The following is a 16,141-nucleotide window of genomic DNA, read 5'->3' as shown; positions in this document are numbered from 1 at the left end:
TAGAGCAGGTAACCTAGTGGTTAGAGCAGGTCGCCTAGTGGTTAGAGCAGGTAGCCTAGTGGTTAGAGCAGGTAGCCTAGTGGTTAGAGCAGGTCGCCTAGTGGTTAGAGCAGGTAGCCTAGTGGTTAGAGCAGGTAGCCTAGTGGTTAGAGCAGGTAGCCTAGTGGTTAGAGCAGGTAGCCTAGTGGTTAGAGCAGGTAGCCTAGTGGTTAGAGCAGGTAGCCTAGTGGTTAGAGCAGGTAGCCTAGTGGTTAGAGCAGGTAGCCTAGTGGTTAGAGCAGGTAGCCTAGTGGTTAGAGCAGGTAGCCTAGTGGTTAGAGCAGGTAGCCTAGTGGTTAGAGCAGGTAGCCTAGTGGTTAGAGCAGGTAGCCTAGTGGTTAGAGCAGGTAGCCTAGTGGTTAGAGCAGGTAGCCTAGTGGTTAGAGCAGGTAGCCTAGTGGTTAGAGCAGGTAGCCTAGTGGTTAGAGCAGGTAGCCTAGTGGTTAGAGCAGGTCGCCTAGTGGTTAGAGCAGGTAGCCTAGTGGTTAGAGCAGGTAGCCTAGTGGTTAGAGCAGGTAGCTTGGTGGTAAGAGCAGGTAGCCTAGTGGTTAGAGCAGGTAGCCTAGTGGTTAGAGCAGGTAGCCTGGTGGTTAGATCAGGTAGTCTAGTGGTTAAAGCAGGTCGCCTAGTGGTAAGAGTGTTGGGCCAGTAACCGAAAGGTTGCTGGATCGAATCCCTGAGCTGACGAGGTAAAAATCTGTCCTTCTGCCCCTGAACAAGGCAGTTAATCCACTGTTCCCTGGTAGGTCGTCAGTGTAAATAAGAACTTGTTCTTTCTTTCTAGTTAAATTTAAATTGGGGATTCATTTAATTTCCCCTCCGCTTAAATTCTCATTTATAATCAAAACATTGTCATTAATTTACATCCTAGTATAAAAGGCAGGCCGTTTTAATATAATATGAAAATAAAGCACTTTTTAATATGCAAACATAGATTTGTTTTCAGAGACAGGCAATAAGAACATGGTTTAGGGAATGACAGGTTCACTGGGAGGTGACTAAGGATGCGTTCCAAATGGCACCATATTCCCTATATAGTGCACTCCAGGGTCCTATAGAACCATATTCCCTATGTAGTGCACTACTTTAGACCAGAGCCCTATAGAACCCTATTCCCTATATATAGTGCACTACTTTAGACCAGAGCCCTATAGAACCATATTCCCTATATAGTGCACTACTTTAGACCAGAGCCCTATAGAACCATAGTGCACTCCAGGGCCCTATAGAACCCTATTCCCTATATAGTGCACTACTTTAGACCAGAGCCCTATAGAACCCTGTTCCCTAAATAGTGCACTACTTTAGACCAGAGCCCTATAGAACCCTATTCCCTATATAGTGCACTACTTTAGACCAGAGCCCTATAAAACCCTATTCCTTATATAGTTCACTACTTTAGACCAGAGCCCTATGGAACCCTATTCCCTATATAGTGCACTACTTTAGACCAGAGCCCTATAGAACCATAGTGCACTCCAGGGCCCTATAGAACCCTATTCCCTATATAGTGCACTACTTTAGACCAGAGCCCTATAGAACCCTGTTCCCTAAATAGTGCACTACTTTAGACCAGAGCCCTATAGAACCCTATTCCCTATATAGTGCACTACTTTAGACCAGAGCCCTATAGAACCCTATTCCCTATATAGTGCACTACTTTAGACCAGAGCCCTATAGAACCATATTCCCTATATATAGTGCACTACTTTAGACCAGAGACCTATAGAACCCTATTCCCTATATAGTGCACTACTTTAGACCAGAGCCCTATAGAACCCTATTCCCTATATATAGTGCACTACTTTAGAGGGAAATATAGGGAAATAGGGTGCCATTTGGGACACACTTAAAGGAGGCAGGTAGAGGGCTTGTTTGGTGGCCAGGCAAGAAGCCTCCTCTTGAAACTGTATCACAACAAAATACACATTTTAATCTCACACAAAATCCAGTAGATTTGAAGAAAATGACAGATTTGAATTGACTTCTGCACTGCACTCTGGGGGTCAGCTTTACCAATGCAATCGTAAGGGGTGTGAAAAAACACATTGTTATATCAATCAATCAATCAATCAATCAATCAATCAATCAATATTGTTATACACACCAAATGATCCTCATCCCTTTCCAACGATCTTGACATCCTTGTGAAAAAAAATAAATAAATAGAATCTCTCCCATTTTTTTTAATTTGTAAGTTTAAGGAGTAATTTCTTAGGGCTTTCTTGAAAAAGAAATAAAATAAAAATCTTGTCTATTTAAAGATTTTCTTATAAAGTTATAAAACATTTCATATTATCTACAATATATACATCACGTTGGGTCTTTTAATACGTTTTTAAAACGAGGACGTGTCACAAACGGCGCCCTAATTCCTATATAGTGCACCACCATGGGCCCTGGTTAAAAATAGTGCACTAAATAGGCAAAAGGGGGGTGCAATTTGGGATCCGGGCCTTTTGTCTTTTTGAGGATGAAAATCTACACTTCACAATTCACATTGTCTATAAACAGTTGCAGTGTAACAGTTTTGTACGTTGGAGTCTTTGCCTCAAAGTCTTTGCAATGTCAACGTCGTCAAATGTTTGAGATTTCCGTCCGCTTTCTATCTGCGTCGTCACCGTTAACCTTCAAAGGCATTTCAACCTCTAGTCTTTTCCTTTGACGTTTCCTCCATTTCTTCAGTTTCTTGCAGCAGATATAAGCAGTCAATGTGACGACGATGCAGAACAGTCCCAGACAGGTTACTGACAGAGCTATGAGTAGCGGCTGACAGGGGAACAGGTCCTCCCTGCCGGGCCTCTCTGTCAGTTTACCCACGTACCACTGCTTCTCCTCCATCTGGATCTCAGCCTCCTCCCCGGTGAGAAGACTCCGGATGTAGCTCTCGTTAGAAACCGTCTCGTTGACGAAGAGGTTGACCAGGACCGTGGAGTGGAGAGGTTCGGGTTGACCGTGGTCCGAGACTTTAACCAGTAGACTGTAGAGACCGCGGTCACTCAGTTCTCTCTTCAACGTGATGTTCCCTGTGTCCGGGTCGATATCAAACGACCCCGGCTCGCCACCCTTCCTCTTGATGATGCTGTAGGCGATAACGGCGTTCATCCCCGTGTCTTTATCCACGGCGTAAACCTCTGTGATGGAGGTCCCTGGTAGGGTGCTAGGTAACACCAGCATGTAGGACTGGTTAGACTGGGGGAACAAGACCACGGGTGGGTTGTCGTTTACGTCCAGGAGGAGGACGGTAACCACGGTGAGGCAGGAGAGAGAGGGTTCCCCTCCGTCGACTGCCTCGATCCAGAGGTAGTACGTCCCCTGTTGCTCCCGGTCCAGAGGGGTACGGGCCCTGAGAGCGCCGCGCCCCGCGTCGATCACGAAGATGTCGCTGCCGTTGACGATGGAGAGGGCCACCCAGCCGTTCTCACCTGCGTCCGCGTCCGTTACCGAGAGGACGCCGATCTCGCCAAAACCCGGGAAATTCTCCGGCACAAAGAATGTGAAGTCTTTGTTGATGAAGCGCGGGCTGTTGGGTAAAAAAAATACAAATCAATCAAATAATATCAATCAATACAATACAATCAAATCAAATCAATCAATCAATACAAGACAATCATATCAATCAATCAATACAATACAATCAAATCATATCATATCAATCAATACAAGACAATCATATCATATCATATCAATCAATCAATCAATACAATCATATCATATCATATCAATCAATCAATACAAGACAATCATATCATATCAATCAATCAATCAATACAAGACAATCATATCATAGCAATCAATCAATACAAGACAATCATATCAATCAATCAATACAATACAATCATATCATATCAATCAATCAATCAATACAATACAATCATATCATATCAATCAATCAATCAATACAATCATATCATATCATATCATATCAATCAATCAATACAAGACAATCATATCATATCAATCAATCAATACAATAAATCAAAACAGCAGTTATCACAAAGTGTCTGGCCTTTCTCTTACCTGTTGTCATTGCGGTCCAGCACAGTGATGACCACTGTAGCTATAGACTCTCTCCTGGGGGTCCCTCGGTCCACCGCCCGAACCATGAACCTGCAGAGGATACAGTTTAGCATGGTACAAAGGAGCCATCATGTCAGGTAGTCCTGGGGCATTCCTAGGGCTCAGGTCAGTTGAAACTGGAGTCATATCAATCAATACAATACAATCAAATCAATAAACAAAACAATATTATCAATCATACAATACAATATCATATCAAAAAATACAATCTAATCAACATCCATACAATACAATGCATATGAATACATATATATCAATCAATACAATACAATCAAATCACAATCAATACAATACAATCAAATCATAGGCAATCAATTATAAAATCATTCAATAAAGCCTAATCTAATCATATCAATCAATACAATACAATCAAATCATATCAATCAATACATACAATAAATCATATCAATCAATACAATACTTCATAAATCAATTCAATAAATCTAATCATATCAATCAATACAATACATAAATCATATCAATCAATTACAATCAATCTAATCATATCAATCAATACAATACAAAATCTAATCTAACTCTCATGCTACATAAATCAATACAATACAATCAAATCAAAAGCCTACCAACTAATACATAAATCAATCTCTAATCATAAATCAATACAATACAATCAAATCATATCAATCAATACTACATAAATCATATCAATCAATGCTACAATAAATCATATCAATCAATACATCTATCTACATATCAATCAATACAATGCTTCATATCAATCAATCAATACAATAAATCAAAACAGGTCTGGCCTCAGCACAGTAAACTGTAGCTATAGACTCTCTCCTGGGGGTCCCTCGGTCCACCGCCCGAACCATGAACCTGCAGAGGATACAGTTTAGCATGTACAAACTTGTATTATTATTGTCTCGTCACAATATTACAACAACAATAAACAAAACATATTGCAGATATATATATACATATAAAAAAACACTATGAACATCCATAGGCAGTTATAATGCATTGTGTCATCCATATATCCAGTTCCCGCTTTAAATGACGTTAGGCTTATTAAGGCTTCATAAAGGCTTCATAAAGCCTACCTAACTAAGTGCTACATAAATGTGTTACAAAGCATCTATAACCGTACATCATGCTTCATAAAGGCTTCATAAAGCCTACCTAACTAAGTGCTACATAAAGGCTTCATAAAGCCTAGCTAACTAAGGGCTACATAAATGTGTTACAAAGCATCTATAACCGTACGTCATGCTTCATAAAGGCTTCATAAAGCCTACCTAACTAAGCGCTACATAAATGTGTTACAAAGCATCTATAACCGTACATCATGCTTCATAAAGGCTTCATAAAGGCTTCATAAAGCCTAGCTAACTAAGCGCTATATAAATGTGTTACAAAGCATCTATAACCGTACGTCATGCTTCATAAAGGCTTCATAAAGGCTTCATAAAGCCTAGCTAACTAAGCGCTATATAAATGTGTTACAAAACATCTATAACCGTACGTCATGCTTCATAAAGGCTTCATAAAGGCTTCATAAAGCCTAGCTAACTAAGCGCTATATAAATGTGTTACAAAACATCTATAACCGTACGTCTTGCTTCATAAAGGCTTCATAAAGCCTACCTGACTAAGCTCTACATAAATGTGTTACAAAACATCTATAACCGTACGTCATGCTTCATAAAGGCTTCATAAAGGCTTCATAAAGCCTAACTAACTAAGGCTTCATAAATGTGTTACAAAACATCTATAACATGTCATGCTTCATAAAGGCTTCATAAAGATCCTAAAGGGGTATTAAATGTGTTACAAAGCATATAACCGTACATCATGCTTCATAAATAAAGGCTTCATAAAGCCTAGCTAACTAAGCTCTATATAAATGTGTTACAAAGCATCTATAACCGTAGTCATGCTTCATAAACAAGTCTTCATAAAGGCTTCATAAAGCCTAGTAACAAGGCTATATAAATATGTTACAAAACATCTATAACCGTTGGACCCAGTCAGGTCTTTATATAACAAGTCATACTGTGGGGTGTTGGACCCAGTGTTACAAAACATCTATAACCGTGTCTTGCTTCATCTTCATAAAGCCTACCTGACTAAGCTCTACATAAATGTGTTACAAAGCATCTATAACCGTATATCAAGTCATACTGTGGGGTGTTGGACCCAGTCAGGTCTCTATATAACAAGTCATACTGTGGGGTGTTGGACCCAGTCAGGTCTTTATAAAGCCTACCTGGTCTACTGTTCTTTATATAACAAGTCATACTGTGGGGTGTTGGACCCAGTCAGGTCTTTATATAACAAGTCATACTGTGGGGTGACCCATGATCTTTAAAGAGAATGTATGTGAGTCAGTCTTTATATAACAAGTCATAAAATGGGGTGTTGGAAGTGGCTTTATAAACCAAGTCATACAGGTCTCTACCCATAACAATATAACAAGTCATACTGTGGGGTGTTGGACCCAGTCAGGTCTTTATATAACAAGTCATACTGTGGGGTGTTGGACCCAGTCAGGTCTTTATATAACAAGTCATACTGTGGGGTGTTGGACCCAGTCAGGTCTTTATATAACAAGTCATACTGTGGGGTGTTGGACCCAGTCAGGTCTTTATATAACAAGTCATACTGTGGGGTGTTGGACCCAGTCAGGTCTTTATATAACCCCCCACTGTGGGGTGTTGAGGTCTTTATATAACAAGTCATACTGTGGGGTGTTGGACCCAGTCAGGTCTTTATATAACAAGTCATACTGTGGGGTGTTGGACCCAGTCAGTACTTTACAGTAAACAATATCATGTCACTTTATACACAGTACACACTTTACAGTACTCTACACTTTACAGTATAGTACAAGTCATACTGTGGGGTGTTGGACCCAGTCACAGTACTACACTCACTTTATATACTTTACAATATAACAAGTCATACTGTGGGGTGTTGGACCCAGTCAGGTCTTTATATAACAAGTCATACTGTGGGGTGTTGGACCCAGTCAGGTTGTACTTTATATATACAAGTCATACTGTGGGGTGTTGGACCCAGTCAGGTCTTTATATAACAAGTCATACTGTGGGGTGTTGGACCCAGTCAGGTCTTTATATAACAAGTCATACTGTGGGGTGTTGGACATACCACCAGCCTTCAGAGATACCATAAATACATACCACCAGCCTTCAGAGATACCATGCTGTGGGGTAAATACATACCACCAGCCTTCAGAGATACCATGCTGTACTGTAACACATACCACCAGCCTTCAGAGATACCATACTGTTCTGTAAACACAAACCACCAGCCTTCAGGATACTGCTTATAAACACATACCACCAACCTTCAGAGATACCATGCTGTACTGTAAACACATACCACCAGCCTTCAGAGATACCATGCTGTACTGTAAAGACATACCACCAGCCTTCAGAGATACCATGCTGTACTGTAAATACATACCACCAGCCTTCAGAGATACCATGCTGTACTGTAAAGACATACCACCAGCCTTCAGAGATACCATGCTGTACTGTAAACACATACCACCAGCCTTCAGAGATACCATAAATACATACCACCAGCCTTCAGAGATACCATAAATACATACCACCAGCCTTCAGAGATACCATGCTGTACTGTAAACACATACCACCAGCCTTCAGAGATACCATAAATACATACCACCAACCTTCAGAGATACCATGCTGTACTGTAAACACATACCACCAGCCTTCAGAGATACCATGCTGTACTGTAAAGACATACCACCAGACCTTCAGAGATACCATGCTGTACTGTAAACACATACCACCAGCCTTCAGAGATACCATGCTGTACCATAAATACATACTACCAGCCTTCAGAGATACCATAAATACATACCACTAGCCTTCAGAGATACCATAAATACATACCACCAGCCTTCAGAGATACCATGCTGTACCATAAATACATACCACCAGCCTTCAGAGATACCATAAATACATACCACCAGCCTTCAGAGATACCATAAATACATACCACCAGCCTTCAGAGATACCATAAATACATACCACCAGCCTTCAGAGATACCATGCTGTACCATAAACACATACCACCAGCCTTCAGAGATACCATGCTGTACTGTAAACACATACCACCAGCCTTCAGAGATACCATAAATACATACCACCAGCCTTCAGAGATACCATGCTGTACTGTAAACACATACTACCAGCCTTCAGAGATACCATAAATACATACCACCAACCTTCAGAGATACCATGCTGTACTGTAAACACATACCACCAGCCTTCAGAGATACCATGCTGTACTGTAAACACATACCACCAGCCTTCAGAGATACCATAAATACATACCACCAGCCTTCAGAGATACCATGCTGTACTGTAAACACATACCACCAGCCTTCAGAGATACCATAAATACATACCACCAGCCTTCAGAGATACCATAAATACATACCACCAGCCTTCAGAGATACCATGCTGTACTGTAAACACATACCACCAGCCTTCAGAGATACCATAAATACATACCACCAGCCTTCAGAGATACCATGCTGTACTGTAAACACATACCACCAGCCTTCAGAGATACCATAAATACATACCACCAGCCTTCAGAGATACCATGCTGTACCATAAATACATACCACCAGCCTTCAGAGATACCATGCTGTACTGTAAACACATACCACCAGCCTTCAGAGATACCATGCTGTACTGTAAACACATACCACCAGCCTTCAGAGATACCATAAATACATACCACCAACCTTCAGAGATACCATGCTGTACTGTAAACACATACCACCAGCCTTCAGAGATACCATGCTGTACTGTAAACACATACCACCAGCCTTCAGAGATACCATAAATACATACCACCAGCCTTCAGAGATACCATGCTGTACTGTAAACACATACCACCAGCCTTCAGAGATACCATAAATACATACCACCAGCCTTCAGAGATACCATGCTGTACTGTAAACACATACCACCAGCCTTCAGAGATACCATAAATACATACCACCAGCCTTCAGAGATACCATGCTGTACTGTAAACACATACCACCAGCCTTCAGAGATACCATAAATACATACCACCAGCCTTCAGAGATACCATGCTGTACTGTAAATACATACCACCAGCCTTCAGAGATACCATAAATACATACCACCAGCCTTCAGAGATACCATAAATACATACCACCAGCCTTCAGAGATACCATGCTGTACTGTAAACACATACCACCAGCCTTCAGAGATACCATAAATACATACCACCAGCCTTCAGAGATACCATAAATACATACCACCAGCCTTCAGAGATACCATAAATACATACCACCAACCTTCAGAGATACCATGCTGTACTGTAAACACATACCACCAGCCTTCAGAGATACCATAAATACATACCACCAACCTTCAGAGATACCATGCTGTACTGTAAACACATACCACCAGCCTTCAGAGATACCATAAATACATACCACCAGCCTTCAGAGATACCATAAATACATACCACCAGCCTTCAGAGATACCATAAATACATACCACCAGCCTTCAGAGATACCATGCTGTTCTATAAATACATACCACCAGCCTTCAGAGATACCATAAATACATACCACCAACCTTCAGAGATACCATGCTGTACTGTAAACACATACCACCAGCCTTCAGAGATACCATAAATACATACCACCAGCCTTCAGAGATACCATGCTGTACTGTAAACACATACCACCAGCCTTCAGAGATACCATAAATACATACCACCAGCCTTCAGAGATACCATGCTGTACTGTAAACACATACCACCAACCTTCAGAGATACCATAAATACATACCACCAACCTTCAGAGATACCATGCTGTACCGTAAATACATACCACCAGCCTTCAGAGATACCATGCTGTACTGTAAACACATACCACCAGCCTTCAGAGATACCATAAATACATACCACCAACCTTCAGAGATACCACGCTGTACTGTAAAGACATACCACCAGCCTTCAGAGATACCATGCTGTACTGTAAACACATACCACCAGCCTTCAGAGATACCATAAATACATACCACCAGCCTTCAGAGATACCATGCTGTACTGTAAACACATACCACCAGCCTTCAGAGATACCACGCTGTACTGTAAACACATACCACCAGCCTTCAGAGATACCATAAATACATACCACCAGCCTTCAGAGATACCATGCTGTACTGTAAACACATACCACCAACCTTCAGAGATACCATAAATACATACCACCAGCCTTCAGAGATACCACGCTGTACTGTAAACACATACCACCAGCCTTCAGAGATACCATAAATACATACCACCAACCTTCAGAGATACCATGCTGTACTGTAAACACATACCACCAGCCTTCAGAGATACCATAAATACATACCACCAACCTTCAGAGATACCATGCTGTACTGTAAACACATACCACCAGCCTTCAGAGATACCACGCTGTACTGTAAACACATACCACCAACCTTCAGAGATACCATAAATACATACCACCAGCCTTCAGAGATACCATGCTGTACTGTAAACACATACCACCAGCCTTCAGAGATACCATAAATACATACCACCAACCTTCAGAGATACCATGCTGTACTGTAAACACATACCACCAGCCTTCAGAGATACCATAAACACATACCACCAACCTTCAGAGATACCATAAACACATACCACCAACCTTCAGAGATACCATGCTGTCCTGTAAATACATACCACCAGCCTTCAGAGATACCATGCTGTTCTATAAATACATACCACCAACCTTCAGAGATACCATAAATACATACCACCAACCTTCAGAGATACCATGCTGTACTGTAAACACATACCACCAGCCTTGGTTTTAGTATGGTATGTGTTTATAGTATATTTTAAAAGCTGTGGAAAAAACAGAAAAACAGGGGGAAATCTGAAACCTGGAAAAACAAAACCGAGAAAACGGAGTATGGGGGAACCCCCCCCCCCAATGGAATTCAGCCAAAAAATAAATACGGATTTTAAACGGGCCCTACCAATGTTTTTGGTGAAGGACTGCACTTTAGAGTGTGTGATTCTGCAGCATTATGGGGACAGTTGAGATCAGGTCCACTATTGGCCGTGCGCCCAAGAGGGAAAGAGGTCGGGCCTGTCCTACAAAGGGTTTAGAGTAATATAACACACGGCATTTATCCAAAGCCATTTGCAGTCACGCCCGAATACATTTTTACATACGGGTGGGAGTCTAACCCACCACGCTGGTGTTGCAGTTCTCTACCAAGATGCATGATGGGTTATCAATGCTTTGTGATGCCTCAATTTAACACGATTTATGAAGCCTTATATTAAGCGTTGCTTATGCCACCCTTGATAAAGAACAGGTTTATGTCATCTTTGACATAGATATATTTAATTCCACCAACTTTGTTTTTTTGTTTCACTTTTTTAATACACTTTGAGATTATTTTGTGTAATGAAAAAGCTAAACAAGTAAATGATTATTATCACTATAAACATATACAGTGCCTTGCGAAAGTATTCGGCCCCCTTGAACTTTGCGACCTTTTGCCACATTTCAGGCTTCAAACATAAAGATATAAAACTGTATTTTTTTGTGAAGAATCAACAACAAGTGGGACACAATCATGAAGTGGAACGACATTTATTGGATATTTCAAACTTTTTTAACAAATCAAAAACTGAAAAATTGGGCGTGCAAAATTATTCAGCCCTTTTACTTTCAGTGCAGCAAACTCTCTCCAGAAGTTCAGTGAGGATCTCTGAATGATCCAATGTTGACCTAAATGACTAATGATGATAAATACAATCCACCTGTGTGTAATCAAGTCTCCGTATAAATGCACCTGCACTGTGATAGTCTCAGAGGTCCGTTAAAAGCGCAGAGAGCATCATGAAGAACAAGGAACACACCAGACAGGTCCGAGATACCGTTGTGAAGAAGTTTAAAGCCGGATTTGGATACAAAAAGATTTTATATCAGTTTTATATCTTTATGTTTGAAGCCTGAAATGTGGCAAAAGGTCGCAAAGTTCAAGGGGGCCGAATACTTTCGCAAGGCACTGTATATGCACTGTATAGGCACTGTATAGGCACTGTATAGGCACTGTATAGGCACTGTATAGGCACTGTATAGGCACTGTATATGCACTGTATAGGCACTGTATAGGCACTGTATAGGCACTGTATATGCACTGTATAGGCACTGTATAGGCACTGTATAGGCACTGTATAGGCACTGTATAGGCACTGTATAGGCACTGTATATGCACTGTATAGGCACTGTATATGCACTGTATATGCACTGTATATGCACTGTATATGCACTGTATAGGCACTGTATAGGCACTGTATATGCACTGTATAGGCACTGTATATGCACTGTATATGCACTGTATAGGCACTGTATATGCACTGTATAGGCACTGTATATGCACTGTATATGCACTGTATATGCACTGTATATGCACTGTATAGGCACTGTATATGCACTGTATAGGCACTGTATAGGCACTGTATATGCACTGTATATGCACTGTATAGGCACTGTATAGGCACTGTATATGCACTGTATATGCACTGTATAGGCACTGTATAGGCACTGTATATGCACTGTATAGGCACTGTATATGCACTGTATAGGCACTGTATAGGCACTGTATATGCACTGTATAGGCACTGTATATGCACTGTATATGCACTGTATAGGCACTGTATAGGCACTGTATATGTATAGGCACTGTATATGCACTGTATAGGCACTGTATAGGCACTGTATAGGCACTGTATATGCACTGTATAGGCACTGTATAGGCACTGTATATGCACTGTATATGCACTGTATAGGCACTGTATAGGCACTGTATATGCACTGTATAGGCACTGTATATGCACTGTATAGGCACTGTATATGCACTGTATATGCACTGTATATGCACTGTATATGCACTGTATATGCACTGTATATGCACTGTATATGCACTGTATATGCACTGTATAGGCACTGTATATGCACTGTATAGGCACTGTATATGCACTGTATAGGCACTGTATAGGCACTGTATAGGCACTGTATATGCACTGTATAGGCACTGTATATGCACTGTATATGCACTGTATAGGCACTGTATAGGCACTGTATATGCACTGTATAGGCACTGTATATGCACTGTATAGGCACTGTATAGGCACTGTATATGCACTGTATAGGCACTGTATATGCACTGTATAGGCACTGTATATGCACTGTATATGCACTGTATATGCACTGTATAGGCACTGTATATGCACTGTATAGGCACTGTATAGGCACTGTATAGGCACTGTATATGCATTCTAATCCATACAATATCAGTCATAATACGTTACGTTACATCATCAATATGCGACAGACCTGTAGGTCTGCTTCTCTTCTCGGTCCAGAGATGTGGACACGGTCAGCACGCCGGTCAGCCTCTCCAGGAGGAAAATGGAGGGAGCGTCTGACCCCAGCGTGTAGATGACCTCTCCTCTGGCCTCACTGTCCTGGTCTGTGGCCTGGAGCTGGGTCAGGAAGCTGTTGGGAGGGTTATTCTCCTCCACAGAGACCTGAGAATAAAATAAGTGTTAACAAGGAATCAAATAAGTAGGTAAATACACAAATAAATAAGTACATTTTAAAATAAATAAATAAATAATACCTAAATACTAAAATACATTTGTAAATACTATAATAAATAAGTAAATACTAAAATAATTGTGTAAATACTGTAATAATAAGTAAATACTATAAACCCTAACCGTAACCATAACATGCTCAATGTTCATGTCCCAACCCTAACCGTAACCATAACATGCTCAATGTTCATGTCCCAACCCTAACCGTAACCATAACAACCGTTTAAACATTCCTGCGTTCATAAATACATTCACTCACCTCATACAGAGACTGTTTGAAGACCGGCGCGTTGTCGTTCTCATCCAGAACCAGGATCTTAACGAAGGTCTTAATGGCGAGTCCTCTGGGGTTCCTGAGCACTACGGTCAGCTCGTAGTCCTGCCTCTGCTCGTGGTCCAGCGGCTCCGTCGTCTCTAACAGATACTCGTTCTTCAACCGTTTGTAAGGTGACAGTCGGAACGGGCCGAATCCTTCAAGTAGACATTCCGTCCCTGGTCCTCTCTGGTCCGCGTTCGACACGGTGAAAAACGCGATTGGGGAAAACGGCGGTTCGGACTCCTTCATCGTGACCACGCCGTCTTTCTCCGCCGCGATGTAGCGCGGCGTAATGACAGGCGGACCGGAAGCTACCCGGATCACGTGCACCGTCACCGCGGCGACGGCAGGGACGCAACCAGGCCCGTTGGCGAGGACAGTGAGTTTGTAGAACGTCCCGGTTGCGGTGTTGATCTGACCGGCCAGTTTGATCACCCCGGTAATCCGGTCCAGATGGAACAGGGCTCTAGCCTCCCGGGGAACGCGGTCGCTGTACGCGTAGCTGATCACGGCGTTGGCGCCCTGGTCGGGGTCGAAGGCGTGTAACCTGGACAGGTGCTTTCCTTTAGTCGTATTCCCGTAGAGCGTCACGTTGACCTGTGACTCTGTGAACTGAGGACAGTTATCGTTGACATCAGTGATTATAATCCTCAACGTGGCGGTGCCAAGGAGAGGTGGTAGCCCACCGTCCTCTGCTATAATATCCGTTACGTATTCCTCCTGTCGTTCCCGGTCCAGCTCGTCGGTCACGATGAGGAAGGGTGTCAGCTCACCCCCCTCGTTCTCCTCTACGTCCAGAGTGAACACCCCAAAGTCGTTGACCAGCCAGTAAGTCTGAACCCCGTGAAACCCCAGATCGGGGTCAGTCGCTGACTGCTCCACCGCGAACCTCGTGTTGACCTGGGTGTTCTCCGGGACGGAAACCCGAATCTCGCCCGTCGGGAAGCGCGGACGATTATCGTTAACGTCCTCGACCAAGATTTTGACCTTAACCAGCTGGAAATACTGCTGGGGTAGAACGAACACATCCAGGGAGAGGACGCAGCCCTGGTCGTACTCCGAGGAGTCGGGGCAGAGCGTCTCCCTGTCGATCTCATTCCCAGACGTAAACAGCTGTCCCGTAGTGCTGTTCAGAGTGACATACTGATCACTGGGCTTCTTCTGGGGCAGATTGAATAAAACATGGGGATCGAGGGGTAAATCCAAGTGTAAATCGGAGCCCATGGATCCGATCAGTGTCCCTGACGGTAATCCTTCTTTTATCTTATAGACCAGCTCTTTCGCTTGGCTGAAATTAGCAAAACAGCAGAGGGGGCTGGTGTAAAGGAGGAGTATACACAAACCCTGAAATACAGACACAGTACAGAAACATGGGGGTTTAACAAATAGACTTCCAGACATGAGAGAATCAGTCTCAGGGGGGGGAGTCAATAGCCGAGAATGTAAAGAAAATCACTGATTAAATTAGACTTTCTAAACAGGCACATATATGCTTTATTTTTTTTAAATACACATTTTTTTTACTCTTTAACTCTTTAAATAATAACAAGTAAGAACGTAGTCTAGGCTTTGAACCACAGACATTAAGATGTATTGAAAATAACATACACGTTACTACTCATCAATTACATGACACACGTCGAAGTTGCCAGTTGATTGAAGCGCAAGCCAAACTCTCATTTGACATTGAACTATGAGGTTTAAAAAAATTAAAAAATCTTCCTCTCTTCATTTTTTTATTTTCATAGAAAGACGACTTTTACAAGACTACAATGAGAAAAACACTTACCCACAGTACTCCTCTCGAGCTAAGTCCGGGTCCTGTTTTGTTGAACATGTTTATTCCACCTGGCTCGACGTGGTTTGACCGACAGACCGGAGCGGAGAGCCCGGAGCTAAACGCATCAGAGGTTTTTGTCGTGTGCTGAGTTGATCAGCGAAGCAGCAGCACATAGCCTCTGCAGAGTTCGTTGCTGCTGTCTTGTCGCCTTCTGAACTGAACAGAGT

At 42.2% G+C, this 16,141-nt stretch overlaps 1 protein-coding gene and 1 long non-coding RNA gene across 6 annotated transcripts; both read right to left on the bottom strand.

Moving 5' to 3' along the window:
- Positions 1-939: 939 nt before the first annotated feature.
- On the bottom strand, positions 940-16,141 carry LOC118383812 (protocadherin-20). 5 transcript variants are annotated; one of them, XR_008106155.1, is made up of 6 exons: positions 15,924-16,141; positions 14,078-15,478; positions 13,556-13,749; positions 4,060-4,149; positions 1,763-3,562; positions 940-1,713 (listed from the first exon to the last, which is right to left on the bottom strand). XR_008106155.1 is itself a non-coding variant. In XM_052504471.1 (5 exons), exons 1-5 carry the CDS (start codon positions 15,969-15,971, stop codon positions 2,617-2,619), a joined length of 2,679 nt encoding a protein of 892 aa, XP_052360431.1. In that variant the 5' UTR covers positions 15,972-16,141; the 3' UTR covers positions 940-2,616. The 5 variants fall into 5 exon arrangements, 2 of the variants coding, with proteins under 2 accessions (XP_052360431.1, XP_052360433.1); XR_008106156.1 differs by having other exon boundaries at positions 940-1,572; XR_008106157.1 differs by having other exon boundaries at positions 940-1,403.
- Positions 10,143-10,801, bottom strand: LOC127920402 (uncharacterized). Its single transcript, XR_008106158.1, has 3 exons — positions 10,741-10,801; positions 10,371-10,444; positions 10,143-10,254 (listed from the first exon to the last, which is right to left on the bottom strand). It is a non-coding gene; the product is annotated as an uncharacterized LOC127920402 (long non-coding RNA).

This window comes from Oncorhynchus keta, unplaced genomic scaffold (genome assembly GCF_023373465.1).
Source record: "Oncorhynchus keta strain PuntledgeMale-10-30-2019 unplaced genomic scaffold, Oket_V2 Un_contig_1937_pilon_pilon, whole genome shotgun sequence".
Taxonomy (NCBI): Eukaryota; Metazoa; Chordata; class Actinopteri; order Salmoniformes; family Salmonidae; genus Oncorhynchus; species Oncorhynchus keta.
Note: the sequence above shows the minus strand (reverse complement) of the source record. Positions and strands in the feature narration are given on the sequence as shown.